The following is a 16,598-nucleotide window of genomic DNA, read 5'->3' on the forward strand; positions in this document are numbered from 1 at the left end:
AGGGACCAGACATGGACTCTGAGAGGTGTGAATATGAACATTTTTCAATTACGCATTCAGAGCTACTGTTCATTCATTCATTCAATATGCATTAATTGAACACAGACTGTGTGCTAGGTCTTGTTCTAGGTACTGGGGATCCAGAGAGAAACAAGGGCAAGTGTGGTCCTCAATTTGCTGACATCCTAGTGGGACAAGACAGACAAACAGCAAATACACAGATAATTAGGGAATTCCTTGGCACTCCAGTGGTTAGGACTCTCGTGTTCACTGCTGACAGTGTGGATTTGATTCCTCATCAGGGAACTAAGATCCCACAAGCTTCTCAGTGCGGCCAAAAATAAAAAATAAATGAAAGCAAATATACAATAGTTATACAATATAACACAAGGTAATGATTAAGAACATACAGCGACTGAACTGAAGCCTCCAAGGGTGGGAGGGGGATAGGTAGATCGGGGAGGCCAGTCTCAGGAGCTGGCCAGGAGGAGGGAGGTGTCTGGGACAAACTTCCAGGCTTCGCAGGGAGGTGGTTGAGGAAAGCGGGGAAGGTGTGAAGGGTCTGGAGGTCATAGCACTATTTCTCTTTTTATTAAGGAGGCCGGGCAGGACCCAAAGGTGTGCAGTGCACCAGGAAGAATGGGAGGGCTGGGCCTTCCACTCGCCTCATAAAACACCGCTGTTTTATTTACATTGTACCAAGAGCTGGTACCTCTGTAACTTAAGAGGCACATGAATATATTGTCCTTCAGTCGCTAAGTCTTGTCCGACTCTGGCTTTGCCACCCCACGGACTGCAGCACACCAGGCTTCCCTGTCCTTCACCATCTCCCGGAGCTTGCTCAAACTCATGTCCACTGAGTCGGTGGTGCCATCCAATGGTCTCATCCTCTGTCGCCCCTCCTCCTCCTGCCCTCAGTCTTTCCCAGCATCAGGGTATATCTTGGAGTCGAGGTGGACTCCATCGGGAAGTACGCATTGAGGTGGGGGACTGGGAGGGCAGGGCTGCACCCGACCCTGGCGACTCCTGAGGAGACCGACAAGAGGAGCAAGACGGGGAGCCGGCTCGAGTCTGCGGCCAGGCTGCACCATTCCAACCCCATCTTCATCCCGGCCCCTGCCCCTCCGCCCTAGAGGGACCCGAAGTTCGGAGGGGCGGGGCTCGCCCAGGGCCCACCCCAGTGCCCCTGGAGTCTTCGGCCGCTCTCCTCGTGCTCCTGGCCACCAGGCTCCAGCCTGCAGCCTCCAGCCCCGCCCTTCCACGCGTGACCTCGGCCCCGCCCCCGTGAGCCCCGCCCCGCCCCCCTGCCCCCCCCCCCCCCCCCCCCCCGCCTCTTGCTCCTCTGTCACTTCCTGATTCCCGCTTCCTGCTTCCCAGAGACTGGGATCCGGAGCCACCCGAGGACGGTGCTGCAGCCTCTCGGCGTCCCTGGTGAGCGCGATGGATGGGGCTGGGGGCGCGGGCGGGGGTGTTGGGCGGGACTTCGGGGGCAGATCGCGGGGAGCTGGGATGGGGGTAGCAAGTCTGAGGAGCACTTCCCCTCCGCGGCGCCCCACCGTCAGTCCCAACTCCCCTTGGCTGCTCAGTCTCCCCGCTGAGGAGCCAGAATCCTTGAAGTTAGACTCCTGCTTCACCTTGGACCCGGTTCCGAGCGAGCTCGGAGGCTCGGCGGCTGGGAGCTGCGCCCCGACCCCGCCCAGTCCTGCCGGACCTCCTGGACCGGCCTGGGGCTCCCTGCACATTCCTGCAGGCACTGCACATTCCGTGGGACCCAGCACTGTGGCCTAATGCAGCGCCCCAGCAGAGATCATTCCTGCCTCTTCTGTCTGTCCTCCCCATCACCCTGCTACCAAATCCTGGGGGGAAAGGGTCCTGCTGGCAACTGAGACCCACCAAGAAGCTAGGCTTGCACTGGCTGGGCACCTCCCACCTCCCCCACACATATCAGAGCCTGGGAGAGGCCCCCCAAACCCCTCAGGTCTCAGCAATGGCTTTGCTGGAGGTCAATGCATTTATACCTTCAGGTCCCCCTTGAAGAGAGGCAGCCAGTCCTGTACTGTGAGCCTATTTTGTAACCCGGGAAACTGAGAGCTGGGCAGGTTATAAGGACCAGATCGTCGGCTGCATCCTCCCCACCACCCTTCCTGGAGCCCTGGGAGGGTTAGGGGTTGTCGGCATGGGCAAAGGCTGACCTATGCTTCTCCACCCTGCAGTCATGTTTCGCAAAGTGGTCCGGCAGAGCAAATTCCGACATGTGTTTGGGCAGCCTGTCAAGAATGACCAGTGCTATGAGGACATCCGAGTGTCCCGTGTCACCTGGGACAGCACCTTCTGCGCCGTCAACCCCAAGTTCCTGGCAGTGATTGTGGAGGCCAGCGGGGGAGGCGCCTTCCTGGTGCTCCCGCTAAGCAAGGTGGGCCCCGTCGCAGCTGGGGAGAGACGGAGGCAGCTTGCTTACATCTGCCAGGTCTCCGCGCACTTCACAGCCCATAAAGTGCCCATCCCCACACTGCTGGGCAGGCGCTAGAATCCAGATTTACTGCCCAGGAGGTGCTAACACACATGAAGAAGGTGTGGTGTTTTTTTTTTTTTTTTATTGCCAAGGAATCAGGGTCAGAGGCAACTTTTCCTGCTCACCTGGTGACACCTGTGAGATGGAGGTGGGTCAGGAGCAGGCAGAGCGAGAGTCACACCTGGGGCACCTGTGTGCCAGGCGGGCGGCATCACCCCCTGTCATTCCGCGCCCATGGAGGGGAGGACTCAAGCTCTGGGAGGGACGGAGCCTCCTGGGGCCCCCTTGACAGCCTCCCCTCATGCCTGCAGACCGGCCGCATTGACAAGGCCTACCCGACAGTGTGTGGACACACAGGACCTGTCCTGGACATCGACTGGTGCCCCCACAATGACGAAGTCATCGCCAGCGGCTCGGAGGATTGCATGGTCATGGTAAGGCGTGGGGCGGTGGTGGGGCGGGGTTGCAAGTGTGGTTCAAGGCTCCTGGCAGCGGGGCCAAGCAGGGACTTCCGCTGACCTCCCCTCCTCCCCCTCCCCACCCCCGCGCCCCGACAGGTGTGGCAGATCCCGGAGAACGGGTTGGTCTCCCCGCTAACAGAGCCGGTGGTGGTGCTGGAGGGGCACACCAAGAGAGTGGGCATCGTCACCTGGCACCCAACTGCCCGCAACGTGCTGCTAAGCGCAGGTGTGCACTGTGGTCCCTGGCCCCGCCCCCTGGCCACTGGCCCCGCCCCTCGCCACGCCCCTCGCCACACCCTCTCCCAGCCCCATCACACGTGAAAGCTGAGGCCCACGGAGGTCGAAACGCCGGCTCTGGTGCCCAGAGGGTGGTCAGAGCTGACAGCGCCCCCGCCTGGCAGGCTGCGACAACATGGTGCTCATCTGGAACGTGGGCACGGCAGAGGAGCTGTACCGCCTGGACAGCCTGCACCCCGACCTCATCTACAACGTCAGCTGGAACCGCAACGGCAGCCTCTTCTGCACCGCCTGCAAGGACAAGAGCGTGCGCGTCATCGACCCCCGCCGGGGGACCCTGGTGGCGGTATGCGGCCCGGAGGGTGAGGACGACCGCGGACCGGCCGAGGGGCTCTCTCTGGGCACTGCACAGGCCAATCCCTCCGTCTCCTCCGCAGGAGCGGGAGAAGGCTCACGAGGGAGCCCGGCCCATGCGGGCCATCTTCCTGGCCGACGGCAAGGTGTTCACCACGGGCTTCAGCCGCATGAGCGAGCGGCAGCTGGCGCTCTGGGACCCAGTGAGTGGCTGTGGCCTCCCTGAGGGGGCGGACACAGGACAGGCTCCACCCTGGGCAAGCAGGGCACAAGTCACTTGGAGAGGCCTGTCCCTCGCAGGTTTTCAGCCTGGCCCCTGAGGCATCCAGGCATCCAGGACCCCAGCCCTGCCGGCCCCTTCTCTCCCTGTCCCTGCTCTCTGGCCTCCCCGGCCTGCCTCCACATCTGCCCTCAGCAGTGTTCTTGGCCCCTGAAAGGCCCTCCCTCCTTTGCTTGTCTGTTTCTACTCTGGCTATCCTTGGAGCCCCAGTGCAGAGGCCTCCCTCCTCCAGGAAGCCTCCCAGCCCTTCCTCTGAAGTGCTCTGTCCCCCAGCCTTATCCTGTATAGTGACCTCCAGGGGCCCCCCAGGGAAGGGGCTAGTGCTGCCCTGAAGCCTGGCTCCCTGGGGACTTTCTCAGCACCTGGTTGGTGGCCTGGAAGTTGTCTGAAGGCCTGGAAGAGGCAGGGAAAACTGGGACCACTGGGTGGAGGAGAGCCAGCGGGGCCCAGTGGGGCACAACATGTGGGCAGAGGGTAAGAGTGTTAGGGGCAGTGCTGGCTGGCATGTGAGGCTGGTCAGGGCCAGTGTCGAAGCAGGGCTGGGATGGTGAGGGGAGGAAGCAGGTTCTGACCTGGCCCGATTGCCCCTCAACCCATGTGCCAGGAAAACTTCGGGGAGCCCATGGCCCTGCAAGAGTTGGACTCTAGCAACGGAGCTCTGTTACCCTTCTATGACCCTGATACCAACGTGGTCTACGTCTGCGGCAAGGTGGGGCCGGGCAGGGTGGGGGTGGGGTGGTAGAGAAGAGAGGCAGGCCCTGGTGCTGACCCCTGCCCCTCCCGCTCTCCAGGGCGACTCCAGCATCCGGTACTTTGAGATCACAGACGAGCCCCCCTACATCCACTTCCTGAATACATTCACCAGCAAAGAGCCCCAGAGGGGCATGGGGAGCATGCCCAAGAGGGGCTTGGAGGTCAGCAAGTGTGAGATTGCCCGGTAAGAAGGGCCGCTGAGGAGGCCAGCTGTAGGGGGATAGGGCTGGGGGCGGGAGCTGGACCCTAGGCGCCCAGGGTGAAAGGTCAGATCACAGGAGGCTGCTCAGAAACAGGAGCTGGCCCACGGAGGCTCCAGAGTCGGGGTCAGGCCATGGGAGGGCCCAGGGGAAGGACGATACGGAGAGCAGAGGGAGCCAGGAGAGCTGGTAGAGGGGCAGGTTCCACCCACGGGTCTTCCCTCCGCACCCTTTCCCAGGTTCTACAAACTGCACGAGCGCAAGTGTGAGCCCATTGTCATGACGGTGCCAAGAAAGGTGAGGCCGCCTTGTTCCTGCCCACCTGCTCCCTTCTCTAGCAGACAGACCACACGGGGGTGACCGAGGTGAGGCCTGTGAGTGGGACATGGCTAAGTGCGAGTGTAGTCAGTGGGCCGCATGGACGCCAGTGTGCCCCACCGGGGCAAGCAGCGATGAGACACAGGGTGAGCTGAGGCCTTGCTCTGGACGGACGCGGGGCAGCCTCCTGGCTGGGGTACGATCTCCATGAGGGGTGGGTGGTAAGCCAAGTGAAGGCACGGAGGTGGGAGCGCTGACAGCCAGGAGTCTGGCTGCAGGGGAGGCTCCCAGGAGGTGAGGGTTCAGCCATGTGTGGCTTGGCCTCGGGGCCCCAGCTGAGAGCCGTGAACGAGCTCCATTTCTCTGCAGCCAGCATTAACTGAGTGCTGTATAGCGTGCCAAGCCCGTCCAGGGAACGGGGCCTGCCCCAGTTCACAATCCACAGGGCCCTGACGTGGCTCCCGGAGTCCCATAAAGCACAGAGCTGGCCCCTGCTTGGGGAGGTGGGAGGAGTCTTCAGAGGGAAGAGTCTTCAGAGGGAGCTGTTAGTGGCATCCGGAAGGGAAGTGAAAGGACAGATTGGAGCTTTAGAAAGGTCACTAGGGGTCAGGCCATTGGAAGACGGGTTGATGGGCTGCCAGCCTGGAGGTCAGAAGAGCGGCAAGGAGGTGTCTGCTCAGGGTCCAGAGGACCCTGCAGGTGGGCCCCCAGCTGACCCGGGCCTCCCTCCACCGCCCCCGGGGCAGTCGGACCTCTTTCAGGATGATCTGTATCCAGACACGGCCGGGCCCGAGGCAGCCCTGGAGGCAGAGGAGTGGGTGAGCGGGCGGGACGCCAGCCCCATCCTCATCTCCCTGCGGGAGGCCTATGTGCCCAGTAAGCAGCGGGACCTGAAGGTCAGCCGGCGCAACGTGTTGTCGGACAGCCGGCCCGCCACGGCCCCTGGTACCCCCCGCCCGGGGCCCTCCGCGCCTGCGGCCTCCACCAACATCGCCGCGCTCAGCGGCAGCCTCGCTGGAGCTGGGGTATGTACCCCTTGGCGCGGGGTGGTGTTGCCCAGGTCTACTGTGCCTGCCCAAACCGTTCACTGCCCTCTCTGGGCCCCGGGCCCCTGCCTCGTGGTAGATGTGGGGAGGGCTGTGGCCCCGCAACGCCGGGCCCCCTGCTGGTGTCCCCGCAGGAGGCTGGGAAGCTGGAGGAGGTGATGCAGGAGCTGCAGGCACTGAGAGCGCTGGTCCAGGAGCAGGGCGCGCGCATCGGCCGCCTGGAGGAGCAGCTCGGCCGCATAGAGAACGGAGATGCCTAGGTCCCCGGCCCGTGGACGCTGCTCCCCGTCACCTCCTCCCCCACCCCCGTCTCACTCAGCCTCTGTCACACTGACTGCGGGTGGGCTGCCCCCCTGCTCCTGCTGAGGGTTTCTGGGGCAGGTTCTGGGGGGGCCCTCCCGCGGGCCCAGGCTGGAGCCACCGCCAGGCTTTGGGCTTTGGGCAGCGTTACTGTTCGAGGATTTTTGTACCAAGGAGCACTTCTATTGTGAGGGACCACCTCCCCCGCCTCCAGCCAGCCCTCCTGCTCCCTGCTCTGAGGAAGCAGGAGGGTTGGGCTCTATATTTTCATTCCAAATAAAATGCTGTTTCTAAAAACCAGGCTGGCCCTTCTGCTACAAGGGTGGGGCTGGGAAAGGAAGCCTGGGCACCTGGGGACACGGGACACCCCCAGGGCTCACAGACATGAGAGAGGGGGCCCTGAGCATCCCCCCCCCACCGTTTTCCCAGACATCTGTCAGGTAGGAAAACGGAGGCAGAAGCCCTGCGGATGCCTCCAGGGCCTGCCCTGCTTTGAGCCGGATGCCCAGTTCCTCCTCCTCTCGGAGGCCGGGCCACAGGCCGCATGGCCCCAGCCTGGCGGGAGGAGAGGCCGCTGAGGATCTGCTGTGAATCAGGGTGGTCCTGAGAGGCCCCAGGGGCCCGCCGGGGTCCCATGTGGGAGGGCTGGGCAGGGTGTTCTGGGCAGGAAGCGGAAGTGCCGATGAACCCCAGCTGCCGTGCTGCTCTCATTTTGCACTCGACACAGCCAGAGCTGGAGGTGGGAACCCAGCGCTGAGAGGCGACGGCCTGATGGTGAGCATGGGGCCGACTGGGTCCTGGGGGCAGGGGCTGCAGGAGGTCAGGGCTGGAACGTCTGGGCCCCCAGGGAGCTAAGGAAGGACCCCCCACAGGGACACTGAGCAGTCAGGTAGGGTTGCTCGTGGGCAGAGGCGGGTGACCCGGGCGGGACAAACATGGGGCGGAGACTGGGCCTCTCTCTCACCTCACCTTAGACCTGGGCCTCCCTGGGATTCAGGGGCTGGCCCTCAGCACCCCACTCTGTGTGCCCAACCCCCCCCCCAAGACCCCCCAGAGGGACTCTCACCTGCTCTGCTCCAGAGCCTGGGACACGCGCACCGTATGGACTTGCATCCCAGGTGCCAGGGAGCCAGGCAGGCAGGCAGCCGGGTGGGGAAAGGCCTGCCCACACCTCGGCACCCCTCCCCCCTCACACCCCCCACCTGCCTTGTTCCGACCGCAGGCTTCCTCCGGCAGCTGCACTCGCCTCCCCAGCCCCTGGCCCTGCAAGCCTGAGGCCCCCAGGGACGCAGTCGAACGGAAACGCTGCAGCTGGGGCAGTCCCACAGCTGGCAGGAAGAGGGGTCTCAGTGACCCCCGTCCTGGGACTTGGCCAAATGGAAGAAGAGTTGCCTCGGGGTTGGGTGCCTCCCTCCTGGGCCTCAGGAAGAGCCAGCCTTGCCTTCCTTCCCTTCCATCCCCCCACCTCCCGGGGGAGGGGGGGCAGAGTCTTAACCCACTCAACCAATATTTCTTGAGCCCCTACTCTGGGCTAGGAGTCGTTTAGGTGCTTAAGCCAAAACGATCCTTGTGTTCCTGGTGGGAAGATAAAACGATAAGCATGGCACACAAGCAGAGCGATCCCCCTGTGTTGGGGAGGGGTGGGTGAACAGGGCTGGGCCGCAGGGGTGAATGTCAAGGTAGGCATCCACGGAAGTGAGGCCTGACTGAAGGCACCCTGAGCCAGGGCGAGCAGGGAGCCGGGGTCTCTCAGGGGGACGGTGTGTTCCAGGCTGAAGGTGCAGCCAGGGCACAGGCCCCAGGCAGGAGCAGGCTCTGGTGGTGCAGTGGGAGGCAGCGGGGCACGGGTGGCCGGCTATCGCAGAGCCAGGACGGACCTTCGTGACTGAGTAAGCACTTGGGCTTTTCAAACTTGCCCAAGAGACAACCAACCCAAGCAGTGAGCCTCTGCCCGTCTCCCCACAGGATCTGCCCTGCACCCTAGGGCTCTGGATGCTCCTGGCCCTGCCCGGGGCCCTGGGCTCGGGCAACAGTGCCCCGGACTCCAAATCCTCAGTCACTGTTGTCCTGCTGCTGCTGCTGCTCCTGCTGCTGGTCGCTGGCCTGGCACTGGCCTGGCGCCGCCTTAGCCGGGACTCGGGGGGCTACTACCACCCGGCCCGCCTGGGCGCCGCGCTCTGGGGCCGCACTCGCCGCCTGCTCTGGGCCAGCCCACCAGGCCGCTGGCTCCGGGCAGAGCTGGGCTCACCAGATGAGGACCCAGAGCAGCAGGAGGATGAGCCAGACGTGGAAGATGACTACAATCTGGTCAGTGGCCGAGATGAGCCCGGATCCCAGGAAGAGGAGCGGCAGGGAGAGGGGCCCAGCCCGCCGCAGGCCCCCGAGTCGGCCGGGACAGCGCGCGACGATGATGTGGAGGGAGGCCTGGGCCTCGGCTGCCAGGGGCCAGCGGGCTCAGGGGGCAGCGCCGAGGCCCTGCTGAGTGACCTGCACGCCTTCGCTGGGAGCGCGGCCTGGGACGACAGCTCCCGGGCAGCTGGCGGCCAGGGCCTCCACGTCACCGCGCTGTAGGCACGGCCCTGCAGCCACACCCCAGCCACCGTCCCTCTGCTTCCGAGCTGCCGCAGCTGGACGCAGCTGCCCTGGACTCAGGTCACCCCCGCTTGGAGAGCCTTGGACTGTCACGCCTGCCCCAGCCCCCGCCGGTAGTTCTGTGCCCAAGTCTGCATATCCCTGGCCCCTCCAGCAAGGCCATTCATCCCCAGGGGCTCTGGGCGGAAATAAAATCCCTCCAGCTCCATGGATCTGTGGTCCTGTCATGACCCTTCCCATCCCTGAGCTGGGATTCGTCTGGGCACCACCCCTGCCCCGGAAGCCAAGTAAGAGCCAGGTCGGTGCCATGATTTGATACTTTTAATTCTCCAAGGGCACGGCTCAACTGCAGGAGGCCAGGTGGGCAGCCCGTTGACCGGCAGCCACAGCCTGCAGCCCTTGGTGGTCATGATTCCAGGGTACGGCCACCCCAACCGAGACCCACTCACACCAGTCACTCCTGCACCCCGAGGCACGGCTCCGGGTCTCTGGAACTGGCCCAGGGTTCCGCCGCCCGCATCCCCACCCATTCTCTTAGCGCCCAGGGCGCCCACGGCCCCTCTTGGACTTCTTGGTCCCTGAGGGGGGTCGAATGGGGAGGGGGGCGGTGCTCGGGGGCGGTGGCGGAGGCAGCAGGGGAGGCAGCGGGGGCTCCATGAGCTCCTGTGGGCCAGGGCTGCGCCGGAACCCCTCGAAGGGCGAGAACTTCAGGGGGCTGCAGGGGAAATCGAGGCCAAATCAGCGTCTTCTGGCCCAGGGTCAGGAGAGGTGACTCTCCCCCCTTGCTCCCCCGCCTGGAGCTCAGGCTGTGTGGTCACGTGCCCACCCACAGGAGTCCCCGCAGTAGACAGGCAAGCGGAGGCTGAGGCTGGTCACGAGACGGCCAGGGCGGCCCTGGGGCTGGCGGCACAGCCACAGCTGGAGCCGGCCGCGCCCCCACGGTACCTGATGGGGGTCCGGGGGCTGCTGTTGAGGCGCCTGGGGGAGCGCAGCTTGGGCTGGAAGGAGAAGCCCTCCTTGATGCTGTCCAGGACCGAGGGCGCCACGTACGTGAAGCCCTGGGGCAGAGGCCGGGCCGGGCGACACCCAGGGTCAGTGGCTCCCCGGCCCCGGCCCAGCCCTGGCCCCTGGCCCTCAGGCCCCCGACCTCACCAGGAAGGCCTGGTTGGCACTCTCACTCAGCGTCGTATCGTCTGGACTGTCCACCGGCGTCTGCCTCGTGAAGTGGGAGTCAAACTGGCTCACGTCCTCCTCCGACTGCTGTGGGCGCCCGGGAGGGAGGGTCAGAGGCATCCAGGAAAGGGGCCCCCACCCACCCCTAGGCCAGCGGGGCCTCCACTCACCAGGGAAGGCCGGAAAGGGGGGTCCACACGGCGGGCCAGGAGGTCGTCCCAATTAACGTGCCGGAAGAAGGGGTGCCTCTGTGAGTAGAGTGCCCAGCAACATGCCAACATTTCAAACCCTGGCTCCCTCAGAAACACCCTCTGCCCTGAGGCCCCGCCCGCTGCACCCAAGCACCCCGGGAGCTCAGCCGTGCCCCCTCACGATGGTTTCACCTGCACATCAGCAGCGTCCCCGGGGCCCCCTCCAATCCGCTGGTTAGGATTCCGCTTCAGAAACTGCAGGACAAAGGCAGAGGGTCAGGGTCTCGGGCAGAGTTATGGACCAAGTGTGCTGAGATGGGCCCGGGGGAGGGGAAGAGTAACACGGGGGTTGTGGGTTGTGGTGGGGGCTCTGGAGTATGGTCTCCCTACTGACACCCTCAGGATTTCCAAGGTTTGGTCCAAAGGCACCCCCTTCTCCACGAAGCCTTTGCAAAGGTGTCTGGTTGCTGGCATCGCCCCAAGGGCAAATTCATGGGGGTACAATCTGGATGGGGCGTCTGCCCTCCCAACCTCGATCCCCGCCTTTTTGAGGAGAGCAGCTAGTCTCACTGATTAGGACTCGGGCATGGCAACCCACTTCAGTATTCTTGCCTGGAGAATCCCATGGACAGAGAAGCCTGGCGGGCTACAGTCCATAGGGTTGCAAAGTGTCAAACATGACCAAAGCAACTTAGCACGCAGGCACAGAGACTTGTCCAGGGTTGGCAGCTGGTCTGTATGACAGCTGACGTCTCGGACCCCATAGCAAGTGCTCTCTTTCCAAACGTACAGTGTTTGGTGTGTGTGTGTCAGCGGGGCGGGGGGTCCAGCAACCCCGACCCAGGGAGGTTCAGGCACGCATGCAGGGCTTGGGAGAGAAGATGGGGCAGGACCGAGGGCAGGAGGGAACCCACCTTTTTGACAAGATCCCGGGCGTCCGGGGTGAGGTAGGGGGGCAGCTCCAGCTTCCCTCTGATGATCTTGTCCATGGTTTTCTTCCGATTCTCTGCAGTGAAGGGCGGCTGGAGAAGGCAGAGGGTGAGAGGCGCCTTGCAGGCCTCCCATGGGCCGCCCCTGCCCCGGGAGGGGCCCCTCCTCCCGCCCCGACACCCACCCTCCCGAGGAGGCTGGACTTGCCGATCCAGTGAGCATGTCGTACATCAGGGCCCCCAAGCTCCACCAGTCCACCGCCCGGTTGTGGCCACTGCGCACCAGAATCTCAGGGGCCCTGGGGGCCAGGTGGAACCGCCAGTCAGACCAAGCCCTGCCTGACTGTGCTGCCCGCCCCTGGGCCCCGCCGGAGGCCACTTACATGTACTCGATGGTGCCGCAGAAGGTGTGGGTCACGGCGCCCTCATGGATCGACTCCTTGCAGAGGCCGAAGTCCGTCAGTTTGATGTGGCCTGAGGCAAAATGTTAGAGAGTCAGGGCCCAGCCCCGCTACCCTCCATGGGACTCAACCCTCCCCACACCTGCGCACCCTGGCTGTTGAGCATGATGTTTTCAGGTTTGAGGTCCCGGTAGATGATGCCTTGGGAGTGGAGATGGCCCAGGGCCAGTGTGATCTCTGACAGGTAGAAACTGCAGGGACAGGACAGAGTGAAGGCCAGGGTGGGGCTGGAGCCAGGCCCAGGCCCTGGACCCCCTCAGGAGAGAGGCAAGAGGTAACACCCACCAGGCCGTGTCTTCTAGGAAGATGCCTTCTCGCTCCAGGTGCGTGAAAAGCTCACCGCCTGTGACACAAACACATTAGCAGCTGCGTGCCGGGACCAAGCTCCTCTGCTCGCCGAGTGTCGGTTTGTTCTCGGGGAGAGTGGGGCTCGGAATTCCCGCCCTACCTGCCTCCCAGAGCTGCCGTGGGGATTCAATTCAATTCAGCAAACATCTACCGACGCCTACTCGGTGCCCGGCCCTGTGTGGGGTGAAGCTGGGGACAGAGATGAAGAGACCCAGCCACAGCCCTCAGGGCGCTCAGTCTAATGGGGAGACGGACACACACGGACGCTCGGATACACCAGCCCGAGGATACAGCTCCGAGAGCCTAACCCCAAAACCCTCACCGAGGGGGCAGGCGGACACAATCCAGCCCCACGTGAGCGGACAGAGAAAGTCCATGGCAGCAGTGAGACTTAAGGGCATGCAGAGATGGCATGCAGGGAATGAAGCCCCCGGGGTTCGTGGGTACAGCTGGGGTCAGCAGGAAGAACAGGCCCCAATCACTTCCCGGCAAGCAGGAGACACCGGGCCCAAGGAGGCCATCCAGGCAGGTACAGGGAGGCACGGAGCTCTGGGCAGGAGTGTGGGGACAATCCCGTGTTCTGAGATGCCAACCCTGGGATTCGTGGAGAAGACACTAGGAAGGGAGTGAGCTGGAGCCTTGGAGGCCAGTGAAGAAAGCACTAGGATTCCTCCCCTCCCCGCAAGAGAGCAGAGAGGATGGACCCTGTAGAGAATAAGCCACCTGGACTGGGGTCTAACTGGATGCAGGGCACGCAGGAGAGAGGACCAGGACATGACAGAGTCGTAGTGGAAATGGACAGAACAACCCTCTGGACATCTCTACCAATTCCCACCATTCCCATTCACCCCAACACAGGGGAGGAACACAAGAGGCTCTGGACAGACGTTTGCTGAATAAATGAATGTATGCATGCATGAATGGATGGATGGAGGGATGGATGAGGTGGGGGCCCCCCGCCATTCTGCTCCCCACATCTCTCCCAGTTCCCCGCCAGAGCTCCCTGCACTGGTTCTCTGGCCTTGCCCGCCCCCAGCTGCGTCCCCGTCCGTACCGCTGAGGCACTCAAGGATGAGGTAAAGTTTGCCGCCAGTCTGGAAGGCGTAGGCCAGTTCCACAATGAAGGGGTGCTTCACCGACTCCAGAATGTTCCGCTCAGCCCGCGTGTGTGCCGTGTCCTTGGCGTTGCGCACAATTTTGGCCTGCAGAGGCAGGGATGGGTTAGAAGGTGGGTGCCCAGAACTCCCTCAGCCCCTGCAGTCATGACCCTCCCTGGCCAGCCTCTCTCACCCCGCTATATTTCTCCACAGTCTACTGCTCTCAGCAACCATGCTTTCCAGGGACTGGTTTATCCTAGTAGCATGGCTATCTGATGTGAAGAACCAACTCATTGGAAAAGACCCTGATGCTGGGAAAGAATGAGGGCAAAAGGGGAAGGGGGTAGCAGAGGATGAGGTAGTTAGATAGCATTACTGACTCAATGGACAAGAGTTTGAGCAGCCTCCGGGAGATAGTGGAAGAGAGGAGCCTGGCATGCTGCAGTCCATGGAGTCACAAAGAGTCAGACATGACTTCAGTTCAGTTCAGTCACTCAGTCATGTCCGTCTCTTTGCGACCCCATGAACTACAGCAAGCCAAGCTTCCCTGTCCATCACCAACTCCTGGAGCTTGCTCAAACTCATGTCCATCGAGTCAGTGATGCCATCCAGCCATCTCATCCTCTGTTGTCTCCTTCTCCTCCTGACCTCAATCTTTCCCAGCATCAGTGTCTTTTCCAGTGGGTCAGTTCTTCCAAGAAGCAGAACCCATACGGACATGACTTAGCGACTGAACAACATGGTGTTTCTCAACCTCTGCACTCATGATGTTTGGGGCAGACGATTCTTTGTGGTGGGGGGCTATCTTTGCACTGCAGGATCTTTAGCAGAATCCCTGGCCTCAACCCACTGGGTACCAGTAGCATCCCCCCTCTAGTCATGACTCAAAAATGTACACAGACATTGCTAAATGTCCCCTGGGAGGTCATAGGGTCCACAGTTGAGAAGTGCAGCAAAACAACATAATCCAAATTGACGATAAACAAGCAAATGTTCAAGACAGTGACCATCTCCTCTCCCACATTCACTGCTGTCCCCGAAAAGCCCAGCAGAGTGCACTGGGAATGGCAGTCACTCAGTGATGAGCTGTAGGCAAAATGAATGACTCACCTTCCTCAGGACTTTCATGGCATATATTTTGCCCAGATTGCTGCCCTGTACCTTTCGCACCTGGAACACCTGTAGGGCAGGGGAGACAGGATCAACCTCCCTCTCCATACCTATCTTCGAAAAGCTCCACCCTGAAGCTCTGGTCCTGGGACCAAGAAAGCCTAGGCCCACCCAGGGGTGGGGCAGTAAAGATTTCAAGTCCAATTCTGAGAGGATTTGCTCTTCCTTCCTTCCCTCTGAGTTCAATCAGAGGCTGATTTACAAGTCTAATTTAATTTTTGTTTTTAATGTTTTCGCAGCTTCACAGGTGGGATCTTAGTTCCCCGGCCAGGGAAAGAACCTGCACCCCTGTACTGGAAGTGCAGAGTCTTAACCACTGGACCACCAGGGTAGTCCCTACAAGTCTAATTAGTTCTGAGACCCTTTGGTGCAGCAAAACTGAGGCTATGAGGCCAGTCACGAAGGAGGAGAGCCAGTACCTTGCCATAGTTCCCCTTGCCCAGCACACGCAGCAGCTCAAAGCAGTGGGGACCGATGCGCTCAGGGCCCGGGTTCACACTGCTCTCAGTCAGCTCCACCTCCTCATAGTGTCCCACAGGCCTGCAGACACAGGAGGTTAACGGGGGCAATGCGCTCCTGCGCTCCTCAGGTCCCCTTCCCCAGCCCATTCCCTCCTCCCCCAACACGACCCTCACTCACTCCAGGCCAGCCGCCCTCAACTCCGCGAGGGGACACGCGTCCTGTGAGAAACCGAGGGGTAAGAGCCAAGGGAGGGGCCAGGCCCCCTCTCCCCAAAGCTGGACTGCTTAGCCCAGAAGAGAGGGTCAGGAACGGAGCCGACAGGCGATGGACCCGGACTGGGGAGGGGAGGCGAGGGCAGGATAGGGAGACGCAGGGGAAGGGCCGGGAGCGTGCAGGATAGATCGGGGTGTGGGGAGGGTCAGATCTTAACAGTGGTTGGGATCTGAGACAAACCAGCGTCTGCAGGAGTCGAGCCCACTCTGCTACGGGGTGCCCGGGCGATCCCACCGCCTGGACGACGGGATCGAGCCGGGACCAAACGGCGCCCGGGCGGACCACTCACCGCTGGGCTGAGCTCTGGCTCGCCCTCGCCTTCGCTGCCTTCCTCTGTCTCCAGGTCCAGGTCAAACACCGCCGCCATGGCTGCGCCGGCCCAGCGGGCCCACCGGCGCGCACCCAGCTGCGCTCTGACTGACAGGCCGGGAGCCTGGGGGCCTTACGTCATCACTCCGCGACAGCCTCGCGCACCTATGACACAAGAGACTGCCCCGCCCTCGAGTCTGCGGCGGGAAAAGATGGCGTCTGCCGTAAGGCATCTCGGGAGTGGTAGTTCCAGAGTGCTGAGATGCCGAATCCAGCCGGACCCAGGTTTCGGCCGGCCGCTCCGTCTTCCCAACACTGCTTCCCGGGGGCGGCACCGGACGAGAGCCTCCTGGGAGGCGACTGTTTTGGTTCTGGGGCGAGTTTGGGCGTGGATAGTCGGAAGTGCATGCAGGTTTGAGCGTAAACACAATTCCCAGCCCCGGTGGAGCCCTGCTCTGCCGGGCTGTCTGGGTGGCGGCGAGAGGCAGGTCCAGTATCTCTGTTCGACCCTGAAGGGAACCGGCGGCTGCATCACGACTTCGCTAATGTGCCTCTCGGCTGGAGGACTTGAAAGTCAGAGCATTTACTGCTCCGTACTCAGCTCACTGCTGGGCTTTGTTGCCAGTGAAAGTGATGCTGGAGTGGGTTGCCATGCCCTCCCCGAGGGGATCTTCCCGACCGAGGTATTGAACCTGAGTACTTCCTGGTGGCTCAGATGGTAAACCGTCTGCCTGCAATGCGGGAGACCCGGGTTCAATCCCTGGCTCGGGAAGATTCCCTGGAGAAAGAAATGGCAACCCATTACAGTACTCTTGCCTGGAAAATTATCATGGACTGAGGAGTCTGGTAGGCTACAGCCCATGGGGTCGCAAAGAATCGGACACGACTGAGCGAGTTCGCTTTCACTTTCTCCCACACTCCAGGGAGATTCTTTACTGTCTGAGCCACAGATTCCTCCCCAGATGGGTTCCTTCGAGTCTCATCAAACCACCCATAAATACAGGCTTGGGCTGTGCGTCAGGCACAAGAACTTGTATTTGGCAACACTACAATAATGAACATGCCAAACCCGGTCTGTCAGTTTAGATGTGGGCACGGATTCTTGTTGGATGGGACTCTGGGGGTGTGAATT

The 16,598-nt window shown here is 62.1% G+C and overlaps 3 protein-coding genes across 4 annotated transcripts; 2 read left to right on the forward strand and 1 right to left on the reverse strand.

Moving 5' to 3' along the window:
• Nucleotides 1-834: 834 nt before the first annotated feature.
• CORO1B (coronin 1B) lies at nt 835-6,758 on the forward strand. The gene is made up of 12 exons (XM_043925070.1): nt 835-970; nt 1,378-1,431; nt 2,214-2,413; nt 2,824-2,946; nt 3,070-3,199; nt 3,375-3,556; nt 3,648-3,767; nt 4,449-4,553; nt 4,636-4,781; nt 5,037-5,094; nt 5,862-6,140; nt 6,296-6,758. The coding sequence occupies exons 1-12, from the start codon at nt 850-852 to the stop codon at nt 6,419-6,421; spliced, it is 1,644 nt and encodes a 547-aa protein (XP_043781005.1). The 5' UTR covers nt 835-849; the 3' UTR covers nt 6,422-6,758.
• A 323-nt stretch (nt 6,759-7,081) lies between these two features.
• LOC122708707 (protein tyrosine phosphatase receptor type C associated protein) lies at nt 7,082-9,261 on the forward strand. Its single transcript, XM_043925106.1, has 2 exons — nt 7,082-7,235; nt 8,427-9,261. The coding sequence occupies exons 1-2, from the start codon at nt 7,233-7,235 to the stop codon at nt 9,030-9,032; spliced, it is 609 nt and encodes a 202-aa protein (XP_043781041.1). The 5' UTR covers nt 7,082-7,232; the 3' UTR covers nt 9,033-9,261.
• Nucleotides 9,262-9,356: 95 nt separating this feature from the next.
• Nucleotides 9,357-15,620, reverse strand: RPS6KB2 (ribosomal protein S6 kinase B2). 2 transcript variants are annotated; one of them, XM_043925083.1, is made up of 15 exons: nt 15,447-15,617; nt 15,062-15,102; nt 14,842-14,962; nt 14,363-14,431; nt 13,210-13,357; nt 12,093-12,150; nt 11,898-11,998; nt 11,730-11,820; nt 11,555-11,645; nt 11,332-11,439; nt 10,610-10,672; nt 10,397-10,474; nt 10,206-10,313; nt 9,999-10,111; nt 9,357-9,768 (listed from the first exon to the last, which is right to left on the reverse strand). In XM_043925083.1, exons 1-15 carry the CDS (start codon nt 15,522-15,524, stop codon nt 9,588-9,590), a joined length of 1,449 nt encoding a protein of 482 aa, XP_043781018.1. In that variant the 5' UTR covers nt 15,525-15,617; the 3' UTR covers nt 9,357-9,587. The 2 variants fall into 2 exon arrangements, with proteins under 2 accessions (XP_043781018.1, XP_043781027.1); XM_043925092.1 differs by lacking the exon at nt 10,397-10,474 and having other exon boundaries at nt 10,206-10,310; nt 15,447-15,620.
• Nucleotides 15,621-16,598: the final 978 nt, after the last annotated feature.

The sequence above is a fragment of the Cervus elaphus genome, chromosome 2 (assembly GCF_910594005.1).
Source record: "Cervus elaphus chromosome 2, mCerEla1.1, whole genome shotgun sequence".
NCBI lineage: Eukaryota > Metazoa > Chordata > Mammalia > Artiodactyla > Cervidae > Cervus > Cervus elaphus.

Bases quoted from the DNA above. Each gene is read 5' to 3' on its own strand.
- RPS6KB2 (XM_043925083.1), bottom strand. From the start codon at position 15,524: ATGGCGGCGGTGTTTGACCTGGACCTGGAGACAGAGGAAGGCAGCGAA. The intron at 14,432-14,841 runs GTACTGGCTCTC...CCTGCCCTACAG, and splicing joins GCAAGGGGAACTATGGCAAG to GTGTTCCAGGTGCGAAAGGT. The intron at 10,475-10,609 runs GTGAAACCATCG...CTCTACTCACAG, and splicing joins GGGACGCTGCTGATGTGCAG to AGGCACCCCTTCTTCCGGCA.
- CORO1B (XM_043925070.1), top strand. From the start codon at position 850: ATGTCCACTGAGTCGGTGGTGCCATCCAATGGTCTCATCCTCTGTCGC. The intron at 971-1,377 runs GTACGCATTGAG...CCTGCTTCCCAG, and splicing joins GAGGTGGACTCCATCGGGAA to AGACTGGGATCCGGAGCCAC. The intron at 2,947-3,069 runs GTAAGGCGTGGG...GCGCCCCGACAG, and splicing joins CGGAGGATTGCATGGTCATG to GTGTGGCAGATCCCGGAGAA.